The sequence below is a fragment of the Schistocerca nitens genome, chromosome 2 (genome assembly GCF_023898315.1).
Source record: "Schistocerca nitens isolate TAMUIC-IGC-003100 chromosome 2, iqSchNite1.1, whole genome shotgun sequence".
Taxonomy (NCBI): Eukaryota; Metazoa; Arthropoda; class Insecta; order Orthoptera; family Acrididae; genus Schistocerca; species Schistocerca nitens.
The window spans coordinates 833,332,679-833,350,767 of record NC_064615.1 but is presented as its reverse complement, the minus strand read 5'-3'; the positions used below and the strand labels follow the sequence as shown (position 1 = coordinate 833,350,767).

General features: G+C 37.3%; 2 protein-coding genes across 4 annotated transcripts in view; one reads left to right on the top strand and one right to left on the bottom strand.

Annotated features, from left to right (window-relative positions):
* LOC126237101 (general vesicular transport factor p115) overlaps window positions 1-11,502 on the bottom strand; it is a 232,124-nt gene extending 220,622 nt beyond the window's left edge. For both annotated transcript variants that reach the window (XM_049946909.1, XM_049946910.1), the window contains exon 1: window positions 11,366-11,502. In XM_049946909.1, the coding sequence (XP_049802866.1) occupies window positions 11,366-11,443 (78 nt within the window). In that variant the 5' untranslated portion in view covers window positions 11,444-11,502. The remainder of the gene's footprint in view (window positions 1-11,365) is intronic.
* A 1,521-nt stretch (window positions 11,503-13,023) lies between these two features.
* On the top strand, window positions 13,024-17,777 carry LOC126234662 (protein charybde-like). 2 transcript variants are annotated; one of them, XM_049943394.1, is made up of 4 exons: window positions 13,024-13,453; window positions 13,526-13,718; window positions 13,941-14,096; window positions 16,928-17,777. In XM_049943394.1, exons 1-4 carry the CDS (start codon window positions 13,276-13,278, stop codon window positions 17,007-17,009), a joined length of 609 nt encoding a protein of 202 aa, XP_049799351.1. In that variant the 5' UTR covers window positions 13,024-13,275; the 3' UTR covers window positions 17,010-17,777. The 2 variants fall into 2 exon arrangements, with proteins under 2 accessions (XP_049799351.1, XP_049799349.1); XM_049943392.1 differs by having other exon boundaries at window positions 16,925-17,777.
* The last annotated feature ends 312 nt before the right edge of the window (window positions 17,778-18,089 follow it).

Sequence of the window (18,089 nt, the reverse complement as noted above, 5' to 3'; positions counted from 1 at the left end):
CCAGGCCCACAGGAGGTGAACGTATGTGATTCTACACTGTGTATGCAGAAGAACTTGCTTCTATTCTAACCCCAGTGAATTGTATGTTGCTGGAGGTCAGAACCATTCCTAAGGATTGGAAGAAAGGGCAGGTCATTCCAGTTTTCAAGAAGGGTTGTACGACAAACACACAAAACTATAGCCCCCATCACAGACGTCAGTATGTTGTTTAATTTTTTGGAACATGCTTTATGCTCACACATTATATTTCTGGAGACCAAAAATCTTATCTGTACGAATCAACACCGATTCCGCAAACAACGACTGCATGAAACCCAGTTCACTCTCTTCAGCAACAAGACCCAGAAAGCAAAGGACGACAGTGCCCAGATTGATGCCGTATTCCTGAACTTTCAGAAGGTATTTTACAGAGTTCCACACTGCCCTCTAATAAACAAAATACAAGAATACAGAATATCAGACCATCTGTGTGACTTGGCTGAAGAGTTCTAAGTAAACATCACACAGCACATCATTCTTAACAAGAGGAGTCTTCAGATGTACAAGTAACTACGGATGTAACCCATGGGAGTCTGTTAGAACCATTAGTTTTCACTATATAGAGGGTGAGACAGCTAAGTCATAACACCCCTTGTATCTCTCCAACCGTAATAGATACAAAGATGCCATTTGGTCAGTGAATTGTAGGATGGGGGCTACTTGAATACATCACATTTCATGTTTGTGCTATTTTTTATTACAGAAATATGAGGCCATTTTTGTTTTTGTATTTTTAATGGAACCCTTTGTTAAATTTTAGCATAACATGATGGGCTTAAAAAGATGGTTTCAAATATGTGTATATCATAATATTTAGGCAAATAGTTTTTGAGACACAGATATGTTCCCGTATTGTATTCGTCCTTCGAAGCAGCATTGTCCAATGCGAAGCGGCATTGTCCAATGCGACCTTTCCTGTTCACCACTGAGGAACTTAACAGGGAAGGTATTGTTTTCCTGTTTCTCAATAACGCCGCAAGGTGACGCACGAGGTAGCTACAGAGAAGGGTATAAATGTGCTGCCGGAGTAATGAGACATCGCATTTCCGTCAGTTTTTTGGAGCAGACATGTACACCACAAAGAAATGTTAGATATACTTCTAGTGTATGGTGAAAGCAGAAGAAATGCTGTTAGAGCAATAAAGCGATATGGAGAGCTCTATCCTGATCGTGAGTGTCCTACGTGCCAGCTTCTTGCACGTATTTGCAAGAAACTACTTGAATCAGGATCATGGAACGCCATGCAGAGAACAAGGCAGCAGAAAACTGCAACTGGCGAGGTACATGAAGAGGGCATTCTAGCATTGGTGCATAACGATCCTGCTGTTTCGTTGTGACGTATCGCCTTGGAATGTTGTGTAAGTTAGAGAAGTGTTCTACGTATATTGCACCGGCATAGATTTCACTCGCTCACCTCTCATTACATCAAGCATTCTCCGGTGTGGATTTCGAACGGCACCAGGAATTTTGTCGGTTTGCTCTGCAGTGCCTATAAGATGATCCAATGTTTTTTCAATGGGTGCTTTTTACTGATGAAGCGACTTTCACCAACGACGGTAATGTAAATTTGCATAATATGAATTACTGGTCAATAGAGAATCCTGATGGCCTTCGACAGGTACAGTATCAGCAACCATGGAGTGTTAACGTGTGGTGTGGCATCGTCGGAAATGTGATTGTTGGGCTGTACGTCATTCAGCGTATATTAAATGGCAATTCCTGCGAAACGTTGTGCCCATTCTGCTGGAAGAGGTACCGCTACACATCAGTGCATGTGGTTCCAACATGACAGCTGTAATGCTCATTCTTCCCGTATAGCTACAGAGCTGTTAAATGCAAAGTTCCCAGGTTGTTGGATAGGACGATGTGCTGAAGTGAAGTGGCCAGCCCAGTCTCCTGATTTGACCGCTTCTGATTTTTTCTGTGGGGAGCTATCAAAAATAAAGTGTATGCTCAAACACCAACAATGCCAGACAATATGAAGCAACGTATCATCGAAGCATGCACTGATATCTCGCAGCCGTTCACAAATCATTCAAACGGCGACTAAAAATGTGCACTGCAGCAGAGGGGAAGCATTTTGAGCACACGCTTCAGTAAAGTTTTGTATCACATACAGTACGTATTTTGTATCTCTGTGTTTATTTGCTCCATATTGTGATCAATAGTAAATATTTTCAAATAAAAAACAAATATACATAAAATAATTGTGACCAATAAGGGCCTCCTTATTTACATTTGTATTTCTGTTACTTAAAATGTATTAACAGCTTGTAGTATTTTAATACTGTATGTTGTCTACTATTTTGGTATCACAGTTGTCAAATAACTGAATAATATTTGTGCGACATCATCAGTTAATTTTTGCGCAAAATATTGCAGTATGTATTACTATTGTCGGGTAAATGGGTGTGTTTGTGTAAGGATGGACTCGTGATGTTTAGCATCACAACAGGAAAGGTCGCATTGGACAACGGCGTTTCGAAGGACGAACACGATACGAGGACATTTCTGTGTCTCAAAAACTATTCGCCTAAATATTATGATATACACATATTTGAAACTGTCTTTTTAAGCCCATCATGTTACACTAAAATTTAACATAGGGTTCTATTTAAAAAAAAAAACCAAAGATGGCCTCATATCTCTGTAATAACAAATAGCACAAACATGAAATGTGATGTATTCAAGTAGCCCCTGTTTCTGCAATTCACTGTCCAAACAGCATCTTTGTATCTATTACGGTTGGGGAGATACAAGGTGTGTTATGACTTAGCTGCCTCACCCTGTATATAAACAATTTAGTGGGTAATGTCAGAAGTTCCACGAGGCTTTTCACAAGTGACACCGTGTATAAAGATAACTCATAATGATTGTAAATGTAGTGAAATGTAGGGAGATAGATAGAAAATCAGTACTTTATGCAGGGACTGGCAGTTAACTTCAAGATATGGAAATCTAACATATTGTGCATAAACAGGCAGAAATACTCAATATTGTACGATTATACAATTGCAGAACAATCACTGGGGCAGTCACATCTGTTGAATATCTGGGAGTAAGTGTACGGTACACGGCAATTTAATGTGTAACAACCACTTCAAACTAACTGCAAGTAAGGCAGATGTCAGCCAGAAATTCACTGGAAGAACCCTCAATAAGCATAGTCTGCCTGATACCAGGATACAAGGGGGGGGGGGGGGGGGCAGTTTCGTTTTCAGGTTCATTTACTATGGCCAACAACATCACAGAGTTTCTCAACAACTCCAGATGCAAACAGTACAAGAGAGGGGTTGACATCTTACCACAATAGAAGAGTCATCCAACGTATTGGTTCCTTCTATGTGTATCTTGCAAAACAATTATGAAGTTAATTTGAGAGATTCATGCAGAGGCTTAGCAATATCTGCTCTTTCTGGATACCATTCAGAACTGTGTCAGGAAACGGGGAAAGTGAAATTGGTACACAAATTACCATTCACCGTACTCCATAAGGTGACTTGCAGAGTACAGATGTAGATCACTACTAACTTTCCACAAATTCCTGTGTTCAAGATTTAGTAATTAAACAGCTTGTCAAATACTAGTTTTGATATCGCTTTCCACATTTGTACAGTCAGGTGGTGCAAACAGTTCATAAATATTGTTTCTGTATGTTTTTCAGCCTTTTTTTTAAAGTTTGCCAACAAATTGGTGTCTTCCTTTCAATATCCACATAGGAATTCCATGGATCGGACAGAGAATGGTCTCTGGGATGTAGAAAGCAGTCAAAGATGTACAATACAGTAAAATGACTTTACATTACTGTGTTACAGTGCAAATTCTAATTATAAATTTATAATAAACTCATTAGCTAAAGAGCTTTCTCTATTGGCCCTGTCCAGCCATTTTGCGCTGACTAGCCACTGTGTCGTCCTCTGCTGATGACGTCATCTGAATGAGGTACGGAGGGACATGGGTTAGCACATGAGGGGCGTGGGTTAGCACATTGCTGAGCTGGCTGTCATCAGCTACCCAGACCTTAGAGCCAGTAATTCTCACTCAAGTAGATTTTCAACTGGCGTCATGTGGCTGAGTGCACCTCATTCCAGTCCTCTGACCAAGCAAAAATCGCTGGTAGTACCAGGAATTAAATCCAGGTCCTCCAAGTAGCAGTCAGACAGGCTGACCACTCAGCTATGGACGCGGACTTATAAACTCATTATTAGTGGATGGAAATTAACATAAGCCTCAAATTTAAGAGTTTCTTTGAAGATACTCTTCAAAGGAATAGGAGTTGCTCACAAGATATTTCTCCGACATGTTGAATTCCACATACTTAGTGATGGATGTTCCACCACCACACCATGCACAGTGTTAGCCATCAATGTGTTAATTCAGGAATAAACACTACATTTTATCTATAAGGAATTTAATCCACTCACTTTTCAACCTAACTTAGATCTCGGGTTATGCTAGGGATCCTTCTGTCAACACAACATACTTTTGCAAAAAAAGTGGCAAATACTTTGAGAGGTGATAGATAGTATGCATTGAAACAAGAAAAATTAAGTCCAATAAACATGGGTCCGTAAAGGCATACTTTCTGAGTTATGTCCAATAACACATACTTTCTGCGATAAACAGGTGTTTAGCCGAAGTGTTCAACATGGCGTCCATTCATGACAATGCACCACTCTGCCCTCTGGCATAAGGAGTGGTGTGCCCTTTGAAGTATACGTATACCCTACTACTGTTGTACCTGCTGGCACGCATTGAAGACTTGACTCTTCAGTGTCCCCACAGTGTTGATTGGCATGGCATAGACCAGTTCCTTCAAGTGTCACCATAACCAAAAGTCTAGGAGACTGAGGTCTGGGGAACAAGCAAGGCAAGGCATAGGGCCTCCTCGATCAATCCGGCAGTCCTGAAATACCTGCGTCAGATGTTCGTACACATTGTGACGAAAGTGCACTGGTGCTACATCATGCATGAAGCACATTTGTATTTGTTCCTGCAATGGCACAGCCTCCAGCAAGTCAGGCAGTAAATTAATGAGAAAGTCCAGATAATTGGACCTGTTAATGTTTGTGGTAGCACATATGGCCCTATCAATCCATCACCAAGACACCTGCCCATATGTTGACTGAGAATCTGTGTTGATGCCCTCTTTCCTGAATTATTTGGGGAATATACATTTACCCATACAAACTAGTTATAGAAATTCACAACACCATCTCTTGTGAACCCTGCCTCATCTGTAAATAAAATCTTGGATATGAACAGTGGAACTGCAGCACACTTCTGCAACAGCTACTGGCAGAACCACCATCTGACAAGATGATCTTGTAGTCTTAGGGCCCGATCGCACTGTAGATGATATGGGTACATGAGAGTGAGACAAGCTTTCTGCTGCTGATAATCGTTGCACACTGGTCTCAGGGTCATCTTCCACCGAACATAGCATGTGCTACTCCATGTCAGGTGTACAGACTGTGTGGGGCCTTCCACTGTCATCTTCCGAGGTGCAAGGGTACCTGTGTCCCTCAGATCCTGGAGAAGTCTGCCAAACAGCTTATCAGAGGGCACTCTGCACTGTGGATATGTTTCAACATAGAGGGCACAGGCTTGCAGGCTATGTCCATTTGCTAAACCACAGCAGAATAACATATCCACAGCAGGATACCATATTCACACACTTCATTTGTCAAATAGTAAGCTTCCATTGCTACTAAGTGGTGGAAAAGAGAAAATGTAAATGTATTACACCATTAGTACATACAAACAGCACAATAACAGACATACTGAGTAAATCTATGTATGAAAGAAGGTAAAACACCACGATATGTACCCAGGGTTGATAGTACCATAGAATAAGGCACACAAATATGACGAAAACTAATGTAGCCTACAACACAACTCTAACCACACAACTGACTGCAGACCACCTAATGGTAGGCAGAGTGCTGTGAATAAGACATCATAATACTCAGCCAACACATTTGACGGAGCACCAATAAAATGACTGTGCTATAATATTCACAACCAAGTGTCGTGTAGACCTTCCTATAAACACATGTTCATCTCAAAAAGTATGTGTTTCCGGACCCTTGTTTATTGGACCTTTTTTTCTTGTTTTGATGAGTAATATCACCTCCCAAAGTATTCGGCACTTTTTTTGAACACCTTGTATACACTTTAAATAAATATTGGCAGTGTTCTGTTCTCGGTGTGTTCACACATCTATGAAATCACATGCTACATCATCGTCAAGATATCATTATGTTCCGTTGACTAATGTAGCCCTTTGAAGTCTTGTAGATGTGACTTTTGGCTTTGGTGTTATATTCATGCTTTCCATTATTTTTTGTGAAAAGAGAAGTATCAGTACCGGTAAAGGACATTAATGAATAGTAGTTCTCAAAATACACGTTTTTTGAAAATGTTTCTGCACGATTTTCTAGAATTAACTTCATATATGACTGTTGTACACAGCTGTATTCTGAGAATTAACTCCTTACACGACTGTTGTACACAGCTGTATTCTGAAAAATACAATCTCTGTAGCTTAAATTTCTCTGGAAAATTATTTCAGAACTCATTACTGAATGGAAATATGCAGAATAAACTAGTTCCTTCATTTTTAAAGCACATATAGCAGTAATTATTTGCAGCAAACATAGATGAACCACAGTAATTAGTCCTACACAATGGATTTTCAATTGAGGTTATGATTTAAAGATGGTCCCAAAAACGTAACACTTTCTACTCCTTGCATTTCATTATTTGAGAAACCTATCTTTATAGTTTGTAGAGTTCTATGAGAAGTTCTGAACTGTATGTTCTGACTATTGTCAAAACATTCAATCAATACTGTTGAGTTGAAAGGCTTATCAATAATGCCCCAATCACATAATATTGGATATTTTCTTGCACTTACACACAGCAAGTTAATTTTTGCCAGTCAGTCTGTCTACACTTCTCAAGAAGTGAGAGTTTCTCACAATTCTGCTAGGCTACTCAAACCATTACCAAATTCTGTGTTTTGTCAACTTTCATCCCATATTTAGGAAGTATTTATCCAGGGGACAGAAGGTTTAAACTCTGACTGTAACCCTATGCATGTGTTCGTCCCCCGTAGCTGAGTGGTCAGCGCAACAGAATGTCAATCCAAAGAGCCCGGGTTCGATTCCCGGCTGGCTAGGAGATTTTCTCCGCTCAGGGACTGGGCGTTATATTGTTCTAATCATCATTCCATCACCACTGATATGCAAGTCGCCGAAGTGGCATCAAATAGAAAGACTCGCACCCGGCGAATGGTCTACCCGATGGGAGGCCCTAGTCACACGACATTCACATTTACCCTATGCATGTCATATCATATTCGAGATACAGCTGCTGTTTGTTCTGTATGTTGGAGTCTGCTTAGCTTCTGTACCAAATATCAGGGTTAACCAATTTTTATTGATGTTTTGGCCTATAGTAACCATTCTTGTTGCAACTGAAAACTGCCTGCTACACTCATCTTCTCAGCTACCGATGTCATATAACTTAAGTGTATTCATAAAATTTATTCCTGTCTGCTATCAAATTATTGAAGGTAATTGCAAAATAATATATTTAGTGTTACTTTCTGTATTGTTTTTACTACTGGTAGGCAATGTGCTGTCCTTTGGGCTGATATTTGTGAAGTTAAACTAATTTTCTACTTATTTTTACTTAGGGTGCCATGGAATGAAGCTGCAACATTTTAAGCGATTTTCATGGACTGTAAAAATAATAATAATAAAATTTTATTGTCATTCAGCTCACTGTAGCAAGAGGCAAAGTCAAGAGCATACATTTCTCAACATACTTTAGTTTGCATGATATGGGTGAAAGTAGAAACCACTTGTTACAAAGCAATACTTTCATCTTCAAAAAATTCATCAACAGTGTACAAAGGAATTTTTACTAGTAGAGCATACAATTTGGCTTTAAAAATATTTACTGGCAATTCTCTATAATTTTGCTTAGTCAGTTGAACATCCTTAGTCCAAGGACTAGGCAGGAGTTCTGATGATGTGTCATGTCTCCACATGTTCTATTTCTAGTATTATAGCTAAGAATATCACTTCTGAATACAAATTTTGAAACTTTAATGAACAAAGGTTTACAGTGTTCTTAATACTTTCTTCTGCAAGAGTAAAATGTCATTTATGTGACAGCTACTACTCTGCAATAAAATTCCATGTGATGTAAGGCTTTGGAAGAAAGCAAAAATATGCTGATCTTATATAGTTACCTGCAACATGTCTTTAAATTTCTAATAAATAAATAACTCTTGAAAGTCTACCTGATATATTTTTGATCTGTGGTTCCCAGCTCAATTTGTTTGTTGTCAATAGGAACACTCAAAAATTTAACAGTTTCTAATTCATGGTTGCTAGGGATCTCCTTCAAGCTTTTACTTTCATTTAGTACAAGAAACATTTGCTCTGAACCATAATGAATATTGAACAAGGGTATTTTCAGTCTATGTCTTCAGTGTGGTTAGATGTGAGCTTTTATTTAGAAAAGTTGTGTCATTGGGATACAATATTTTATGTGAATACATGAACAAAGGCAGATGATTAATCATTAACAGAAAAATAAAGGCCCAAGCACTGACCCTTGTGGCACTCCAGACCTAATACAAACCAAATTTAACTTCTCTCTACCAATGCACACAACTTGCTGGCAGTTCTCTAGAAAAGATTTAAACATATTTATACTGCTGCCATCAATACCATAACAGACTAGCTTATTCAACAAAGCATTATGCTCTACACAACCAAAAGGTCACAAAACATAGCCTGCGTATAGCCCCTAGCCTTGAAGGCATCTCGGACAAATTGTACAGGGAAATCCATTGTGTCATTTGTGGATTTTCCTTTCCTAAATTCAAATTGTTTATCACTGATTATATCTGATTTGCCCAGGTAAACTCTAACTTGATGATACATCCAAAAATTTTAGAAAAAAGAAAATAGGAGTTATGTATATGGGTCTATAGCTAGTGGAGCAGTTCTTTTCACCCTTTTTATATATGGGCACAACTCTTGAAATGTTTAGTTTATCACTGAACTTACTTTCAAGTAGACATTTATTTGCACAATAAGGTATAGGATAAATTACACAGTCAATATCCTATGACACCATAATACACAGAAAAGCAAGTGGAAGGCAGCTATTACAGAATAATGAAAGCAGATGAATCTAACTTAATAACAAGAGACTTTATATACTTGGGAAAAAGAAGAAGTCCAGGTGAAGTATTTGGAAATCTGTAGCAGGTCTACTGATGTTAAGGGGGGTAGGACGTCAAACGGGCTGACTCGGAGCAGGAGAGGCACCACAGAACATTTTATTTTCTACTGTCTATACTTTTACAAATAAATTCATAAAACTTTGTCAGCATGGCCAGGATGGATTCAGGATTCACACTCATAGCAGTGGAAGTGCAAAAACATAATTTTTTTTTTTTACATGTGAAATTTCATCATTTTTTCACTTACTATTGGCTGCATTTGTTGCTATAGGTACACTTTTCTTCATAAGTAAGAGAGACTGTTCGATGAATTTTGCACAGCATACAAACCATACTTACAGGTGTCTGAAACTCTAGAATCTATTTAATTTATGAAAAAATTAATGAGCTGTCACGTTTTAAACTTTATGTTTGGAAAAAAATCTAATTTTGTACTTAATTATCTCAATTTTTACCAGTTTTTAATAGATTTGGAAAATTCTAGAGTTTCATACACCTGTAAGTATCGTTTGTGTGCTGTGCAAAATTCATCAAAGAATCTCTCTTACTTGTGAAGAAAAATGTACCTATAACAACAAATGCAACCAACAGTTAGTGAAAAAATGATGAAATTTCATATCTAAAAAAAAAATTATTTTGTTATGTCTTTGCACTTCCACTGCTATGAGTGTGAATCCTGAATACTTCCTGGTCATGCTAACAAAGTTTTATGAATTTATTTGTAAAAGTACAGAGAGTAGAAAATAAAATGTCCTGTGGTGCCTCTCCTGCTCCAAGTAGGCCCGTTTGACGTCCTACCCCCATTAACACATATGGCAACACAATAATGGATGATCAGTTTGACTGCTCATATTCCTAAACTGCATACTAGACCAATAACAATGTTGAATTACGTTTTCCATTACAGAATGGGCACATGGCAACTGTGTCCCACATAAGCATGTTACCTAGGTGAAACAATACCCAATGCTTTCACAAAATTAAATTTATTTTCTGGTAAAAGTTACGTATTGCATCCTCCCCCTCCAAGCATTTTCCAATATGGAGCGGATGTAAACATTTGGCCGCACTACCAATCAGTTTGTCACAAGATTTTCCGCTTTCACATTCGTTGGCTTCACCAACTCACAAACAGACTGTTACCTTCCAATCTAACCTGAACCTTGGACTGCACTACAGAGCAGTCTGTCGCTACAATGAAGATTTGGCGGGGGGGGGGGGGGGGGGTTTAATACATAGCTTTAGCCAATTTTCTAGCTTTCTTTTTAGAAGCACTTTGTCTTTATGGCAGAGTTTTACTTATTTTATCCTTTACTTGTGCTTAGAAGTGGATCTTAATATACTTCTCTGATATACACGAAGTAGAATCAAACAGTCGTGAAGCACTTTAAAAAAATTAAAAGCGAATGCTTTAAAGTAAAACTGTGGTTTTTATTTCAAATGTTATTCATTGTCCTATGAGTCATGTTCTATAGTTTTCGATACTTCTAGGCTTTGCTTATTAGGCTTACATAAAGATTTACATTACGTTACATTTGACATTTACAACACTCATCAGCATATTAACGCATGGGCAGAAATTGCAGTGAGAAAAATAATCAAGTGCTCGTCAAAGCATTACGTGAAAAGAATAAGGGCAAAAAGAACTTAGGCAATCGGCCTCGAAGGCAGCAATATGAAAGCGGTGTGATATAAAAAGTAACTTATCAGAAATGGACCACCCGGTACATACACCTTCGGGCAGAGTTAATAACATTGTTCCGTTTATTACTGTTCAAATTTCGGATCACTAACATCCACAGCAGTACAATGTTCGGGTGTTTACACAGTCTTATATAAATATTTTCCTTTCCCCATTTCTTATAAGCTCCTTAGTACAAATTCAAGGACAGCGAAAATCACACTGATTTGCTGTTTTCGTATGTAATGTAGAAAAGGTGTTAATAACAGTGTCGTCCCACGAAAGCATACCATATGATTACTATTGACAACAGTAGCAGACGTATGAAACAAAGATAATGGAAAGAACATCTTGTTAAACAAGAAATATTAACTCACCGTTTCGGCACCTGACGGCTGAGACCCTTCATTTGGCCCACCAAGTACAGATTTTAAGCCGCTTTTTAGGAAATCCATGGCATTTAAATTTCACACTCTCACATGTACATGTCACACGTATACCGATTACAAGCCTCCAAAGCAGTTCCAAACGGTGTTCACAGATATGTCACTAGCAAACATATAACACCTGCGATCAAGTGTGAGATTTTATTTATTTATTTAGAAAACATGCTACACACACGCTCACACACACACACACACACACACACACAAAAACACACAAAGTATATTTCAGTAAATAATCGATTTTTTTACTTTCTTCACAAAAGAGCTATTTGCATTAGCACATTTCGCATTTCCTTTTTCCCAAGTTTCTTATATTTCGTGTTTTGAAAATTTTGTCACTGAAAAGAAAAATGTGGCCTCTGCCCGTTTAATAAGTTTTCGTAGACCATTAAATTGCAACAAAAATTCGCTTTTTTTACCAGCTACAAAACTGTTCCACTTACGAAAGTTCCTGTGACAGTGCAGTGTATTCGTAACAGAATAAACAATATGTGCGGTCGAAAAAATACGCGGAACAGCTATGTTTTAAATTATCCGTGTTTCAAAGGCCACATAACTAATATACCTCCATGTATTTTGACTGAAAACCGTAAAGTGTACCGATACTTTTATTCCCAGAAACATCTTGACAATTGGTTAAAATGGGGCCAATACATAGATAAATTAATCAGGAAGCTCGCTTCAAGCTTCAACATGTTTTGCACTCTTTTTGTGTTGTAGGCGGCTAACTTGCTTTGCCTGTGTTTTACCGAAAACTTTTAGGGCACTGCAACGAACATAAACAAATTATTCAGTCAGCAAAAACGAGCGTCTCGATCACACTGCATACGGTACGAACTCCACATCTTGCTGATGGCTCTACAACAACTAGCAAAAAATTGTGAAGCCCTTTAAATATAAGAAAAATTAAAAACAACACTTTTTATCCGATAAACTATAATCAAGAACTGAAGCTTACTGTTAGCTGCATGAGAACTTGTAATGTCTGTTATCACGAATGGCAAATGTTATACTGCAATAAATATTAATGTGGCCATGTAGTTAAAAAATATGAGGTAAACAGCAGGTAACTAACATAATGAGGTAGAAGGACTTCTTTTTATAAAGAAGCGTGTTTGGTGTTAAACGCGCTAAACTTAGTTTGAATGAACATAAGTAGTTAATTGTTGTTTAACGATATTTAATTATTAATGCATCTTCTAACAGCTGCTTCCCTCTGTTAATGAACACATTGACTTCTTCCGCATTCCTGAAAATTCCCCTTGATGCCGAGATACCATGATGGATTAATAATACAATATGTTCTGGATGATCGGTTAGAGTAGTAAAGTAACAGTCGCAGGTCTTATAGCTTTTTATCTGGGTTATTTTTAGTAAATATATATTTTTTAAGCACCTTGGATCCCCTGAATCTATTAAATTTTGGATGCACAGTCCATTTCCAAATTTAAATATACCACATTAGAAGCGGCGCCTCTTCTTCATTGGTTAAGGAACAAGCTTCCTATGATTGGTTGACACTATGACCAATGAAAGACGCCTCTTGAAATCAGCTGACAGTGATCTTGCGCCGGCTGCAAACTCGTTGACAGTGACAGTTCTTGGCAGAGTTGTTATGCCGGCTTCGTAGGATGCGGACGTAGTTTAGAGTTATTCTCTTATGTAGTTTTTGTCTTGCCGTCGTTGATGAGTTTTACTTGTTTTAGTCTTTGGCTTAACTGTAAACAAATCAGTCCTTTAGGCCCTTTTAATCTTTTAAATTATCTGTGTAAAATAACGAAACCTTCCGTTCACATTCCTGTATAATTTAAAACAGAAAGGCGCACTTTTAACGAAATATCATGAATGGTAACATGGAGAGAGTTTTAGAAGACACGCAGAATCGTCCGTCCAAGTTACAGGAAGTGTTCAGCAAAATATCGGATATTTGGCATCAAAGTTCGAGGAGTAAAGAAGTGTTCTCGTCGGAAGTTATAGAATCTGTTTTACCGGAGCGGTTTAACATTCCTATAAATGGTGGTACGTATTTCTACATTGAATCATGTAATTAATGAAGCTATTGCAGTTAAGATAACGATTGCTCTTTGTCAGTTGGGAATCGGGAGTACGATGGAGAGTCCGAAGAAGAAATTAGTGCTTTGGCACACAAGCTGGAAGAGGAGCTACGGATTGGCAAACAGCGATCATTGCCAAGTGAAATTCGATTTTTACTGCCGGAAGATTTACTAAAATGTATTTCGAGAGATATATTGGCAATGGCAGATTCAGAGCCTTGTGGACTCAGGTATTGTTGAATTGATTTTCATTGCACTTCTGTTAAATCCTCTTTTCCCGTAATTGTATTATATTTTGTTTGGTATAGTAAATCTCACGTGTACGGTAAAAACGGCTGGATAAAATCTGCACATCAACAATTGTTGTTGCGGAAGTTTCTTTTTTAAAAAAAATTGGCATTGTCTAATCGCGTGAAAACAGCGAGAAAATGAGACCACCTTTGTTTTTCTAGGGGTTGCACAATGTTCTTAAATTTTGAGGGTGAGAATGAATGTAGAAGACTGAGATCATTTAAATATGACGACAGTACTGTATCTACGTTCGAGCTATTCCTGATGCTGAAACAAGATAAAAATACGTGGAATTCTATTTTACCAGAGTTTCTCAAGTAAGTAAAATATATATTTTACTATAATTTTCAGACCATACACTACAAAGTTTGTAAGTTAAGACACTAGTTTTCATTTTTGTGAATGGACGGGTGTGCAAGAAGTTGACAAACTACCACGGTTTTTATTTTTTTTTTTTTTAAATTAGTAGCTCCTCTACAAATGAGAGCCTCAGCAGGTTACAAATTCAGCACCACTATAAAACTGCTGAAAGTTGGAAGTTTATTCTAAGCTCATTTACTGGGTGTATGTTGTGTTCAGGTTGGGAATGTCTCTCATGTAATGCAAAAGAAAGCAGTTTATACATACTAATACTGCTTTTGCCTTTATTGGTGATACATGCTCCATTTAGCACATGTGCTTTGCATCATATACCTGGCAGTGAGAGTGCATCCAACTTGTAGCATTAAGTTTGGTAGTGCTGATAGTAACTTTGAGCTCATAATGTTTGCCATGAGTATAATGAATGGGTTAGCATTTTAGGGTATAAGTTACTTTGTTGTATCTGGTATTATACATTGTAATTTCCACTTACATATCTGAAGATCCATTCATTTGTAGAGTGAAATTAGTAATAAATTGAATAAGTGACATTTGGTGGTTTGTTTGTACATTAATGTTAATAGGTGTTACTTGATTGATGGAACAGTGATAATGGCACTAAAAATTTGATGGCACTTATCTAAGTACCAATTGTGTGGGTCGAATCTAAGCATATACTTGATATTGGGAAGTTCACGCTCTTCGAATATTAGGATGGGAAGACTTGAATTGAGAATGTCGGTTCATTTGTGTGATTGCATCATGATACTACTACTGACCTTTCAGCTATTTCATTCATTCATGCTATCATTCATTTATTCAGGGATCATCTTCGTGATACAGGATCTGTGAGTGTACAATGAAAATAAGTAGCTCAAAAACACACACACACACACACACACACACAGTCCATAAATATGCCGTAAGAGGATAGGACAGGTTTTCAGCCATGGCCTTGATGAACCATCCCAGCATTTTCCTGTCTCTTGGGAAAACTCTAGAAAACCTAAATTGGGTTGGCTGGCCAGGACAGAGCTCCAGCCTACTGAATGTCAGTGGTCTGAACTGCACTACCTCTTTAGGTTGGTCTCTGTGGTGCAATATTCTTTCATACAACCATAGTTTCTCTTAATTGATGATGTTCACAAGAGTTCCTGCTGATGACCCTGGAACCATGAACAGGCTGCTTCATCCATTGACCTGACTACCATCAATTTTGAAAAAAATACTCCAACCCATTAACATGCCAGTATCCCCTGTATCTGCTTGAGAAACTGAATCAGTAACCCCCATGATGAGTGATGCTGAACTCTCCTCGAGTGGTGAGGCATTACTATTGTGGGCTGTAGATCTCGGCACATAATTTTCATGTAAAAGTACTAAGGCATGTGTCGACAAGCAAGTAACTTCTACAAGCACTTCCCACGGCGTTGTCATTAGGACCAGAACTTGCATGCTGGTTTACATGTGCAAGTCACTTCAACAAGCTAATTCTAGGAACTCGCAGCAAGTACTAGAAGTGTCTCCCCTAGAGTTTTGAGTTAGGCAAATGGAAGTTAAGTGTTGTGATTAAAATTATATCAGCTGCTACTTGTATCGGACGACTTTGTTCAGATTGAAAACTGAGAATGCCCTATGGCCTTTTCGGACATCTCTTGTATTGTACAAACAAATGTCTGAAAAATACTTTGAAACACATAATAAGCTATACCACAAACAAATGGCTTTTAAATTACTGTTAGATCTTAGCACATGGTATTTATTGTGCTTATTAGAAATCCATCTTAACATTTAAAATATCAGCTAAAAGATGGCAGTACTGCCATTCTACTTCTTCTGGTGGGCATTTACAGTATTGTATTGTGACAGTGTAATGTAATTATATCCCCTTTCATCATTAACCACTGCTGTGAGTGCTTTGATCATGTAGTATTCTTTACTTATGTTTTAGCCACCTTTTTAAACAGACAAACTTCAGTAATCCTTTTCCTCTCCTTTGACAATTTTGCAGTTATATTCTCTCATAGAAAATATTTTATTTTTGTTTTTCTGTGGTAAATGTAAGTTCAAACTGGCTCTTATTCACTGATTATGTAGAGAATAATCAGAGAAAAATTAATTAGGTTTTCTGATGCACACAGCAGATCGTTAGGTTTCCTCATTTGATGCAGTAAGGGTGCCTAGTTTTAAAAGTTCTTTACACTGGGTCTGACTAAAACTACTTACTCTTAGGGTCCTTCTGTGCAATTTAAAAATTGTCAATCTTTTATGCCTTTGATCCCTAGAAAAGAATCAAGTAGGTAAGAATTGTGTACATAAGAGCAGTATGTCATCCAAAGACTGCAGGTATTCTTCATAGTGAGATCTACCTCACACCCAGAAGAATCTGATATGGACTTTGGCTATGAACATTTACTTTTATACAAGTGGATTTTTTTCTCTTACAGTTTTAGTTAAAAGTAACTGTTAGATATGCAATCCATTGTAAATTTGCATTAACATTTGACACTTGGCTTTGCTGTTAAAGTAGTTAGTGTTACATTTGTGTGAAAGTATTTTGTTTAAAGTGAGAATACTATAGATAAATTGAAGTTGTTGTAAAAGCTGAATCTGAAGTAGAACACATTACATTTGCGTTAACCCTGTTGCAAACACGGAGGAAGTTGCAATCTTTTAAGACCACAATATTTTGACTTAACAATTTTCTTTTGCTAAAATGCCCTAGCTTTCTATTTCTGGAAAAATAGACCAGAAATACAAAAAATGTATTTTGATTTGTTTTCAGAAGGATGACAAGGAGCAATACAGTTGTGATAAGCCGTGCCTACACTCTGAAAAAGAAAAAATTGTATCGATCATACAATGAATAAACCATACTTACTGGCTGGACCATAGTAGAAGACTGACTGCTCTGAGATGTATCCAAATAGTAGCAGCTTCATTGCCATTCAGTATGTTGTAAATTTTGTATTGGTTCTGTGTATATAAATTTAGTCCATAACAGGGTAGTAACTGTTTAAAGCAGTCTGATGTACCTGTTCATTTAACTGCCATTATATTTGTGGCTGGATTAACTTGTAAAAGTTGTGCAATATTTTTGTGATGTTGGCTTACATCTGTATATTTATATATAATACTATGCCAACAAGGATTTAATTATCCTGGAGATTGTGATATTTCTATTAAATGTTGAATGTTGGTATCAACAGTATTTTCATAATTGAATGTATTTTCTGGATCTGATTTAAAGCTTCATTTAATGAAGTCCCAGAAGGTTAAATTGTACAGGTTAATGGCAGCAGTAATAAGAACAATATTTTAACTGCATTTTCTTGCAGTACAATATTAATAAAACAATGATCTGAATGTCAATATACTTACTGAATGTTTGCTGTCATTCTGACTGATTTTGTTATTTAGACTGACTTTGATTTAGCTATAATATTGTCATGCCGTTTGTCTGGGAATGTGAAACTGTGAAGGGAACTCATTATAGCTCTCAGAAATGTTGTGCATTGTTGTCTGTAGTTTTAAATTCCTTTTTATGAGGATATGTTTTATCACATTTCATCCAATTTTTGTACTTTTGTAATTCAGTTTCAAGCAAATAAATTTGTGCATATTTGTTCCATCTCAAATTAGAGTAATTTGGGCAGTGCTTCTACACCAACCATACCCATTCCTCATTGAAATTACTCTGTATTTTACAGAATATGTTTGGGCTGTTGGCTTGCATTCAGATTTGTTACTTCATCAATGGTACAGTGTGTAATTTTCCATTGACACACTTTTCCATTGACACACTTTTTCAGTTTTGTGTGTGACTGTTTAATGCTGCAATTTATCATGTATACCATACTCTTGCAGTAAATATTCTGTAGGAGGCCTACTTTAACTGCAATTATGGATGTCTGCAATTGTGGTTAGATGTTTTGTAAAACAAATTAAGA